This window comes from Sinocyclocheilus grahami, unplaced genomic scaffold (assembly GCF_001515645.1).
Source record: "Sinocyclocheilus grahami isolate Dianchi unplaced genomic scaffold, SAMN03320097.WGS_v1.1 scaffold79.1, whole genome shotgun sequence".
In the NCBI taxonomy this organism is placed as follows: domain Eukaryota; kingdom Metazoa; phylum Chordata; class Actinopteri; order Cypriniformes; family Cyprinidae; genus Sinocyclocheilus; species Sinocyclocheilus grahami.
Window position 1 is genome coordinate 1,877,299 of NW_015505258.1, and position 822 is coordinate 1,878,120.

The window sequence follows — 822 nt, forward strand, 5'->3', positions numbered from 1 at the left end:
ATCAGGTTAATCTAAATGAAAATGAGAAATGTTGCTTCAACAACAAGCTGCAATGTGTTTTTGTTTTTTATTTTAATTGATGTTGATTTTATTTCAAATAAAAAGGTTTTAGTTTTTTATGGTTTTAGTTAACTTTGATAACTCTGCTGTGAAACCAGCTGACAATTTGTTGAAATTGTAAGCTGAATGATTCCTCATGGTTGTGATTTTTGTAGCCTCCACAGATGCCCTCTATGAGCATGATGACCCAGCCCACAATGATGTACACACAGCCGGTCATGCGGCCATCCAATCCGTTCGGATCAGTGTCCAGCGCACAGGTACAGCCCCTACAATCTCTCTAAACTTTCATGTACGTTACATTGTTCTTGTGATGAATGTAGCTTTCTATTAACACTCTTCGTAATCATGGTCCATTGTGTTCTGATATGGGCCATGAAGACAGAGAACTCCCTCCCAAACTGCAGATCATTCCTCTCCTCCTCCACTTGTGCTTCTCCCTGTCACTCCAAGCTCTTTCCTTTCTCTCTCTGCATTAGCCCTCCGCTGCCTCTAGCCCTTCCAGTCAGAGTCCTCTCAGAGCCCCAGGACAAGACCCCTTTGCACAGCTCTCTCTCAAGGATTTCTTGTAGAGCTTCGTCTTTTGTCTAGGTACCGCATGTGTTTGTGCTCACCGATGGTCTTGCATGCCATGTCAGTTTCATCTCATGCCTCTTGCTAGATGTAGACTGTACAAATAGATTATAGCAGTCAGTACTGACTGATCCAGGTAAAACATTTATCATTATATATATATATAATATACTGTATATATATATATAT

General features: G+C 40.8%; 1 protein-coding gene across 3 annotated transcripts in view; it reads left to right on the forward strand.

The window, feature by feature from the left end:
- LOC107586273 (phosphatidylinositol-binding clathrin assembly protein-like) overlaps positions 1 to 822 on the forward strand; it is an 11,064-nt gene that overhangs the window by 3,361 nt on the left and 6,881 nt on the right. For 2 of the 3 annotated variants that reach the window (XR_001609341.1, XM_016273557.1), the window contains exon 2: positions 216 to 320. Coding sequence is in view for 1 of the 3 variants with exons in the window: in XM_016273557.1 (XP_016129043.1) it covers positions 216 to 320 (105 nt within the window). In the remaining 2 variants the exon portion in view is untranslated. Of the gene's footprint in view, positions 1 to 215; positions 321 to 539; positions 652 to 822 lie in introns of all 3 variants that reach the window. The other variant, XR_001609340.1, reaches the window with a different exon arrangement.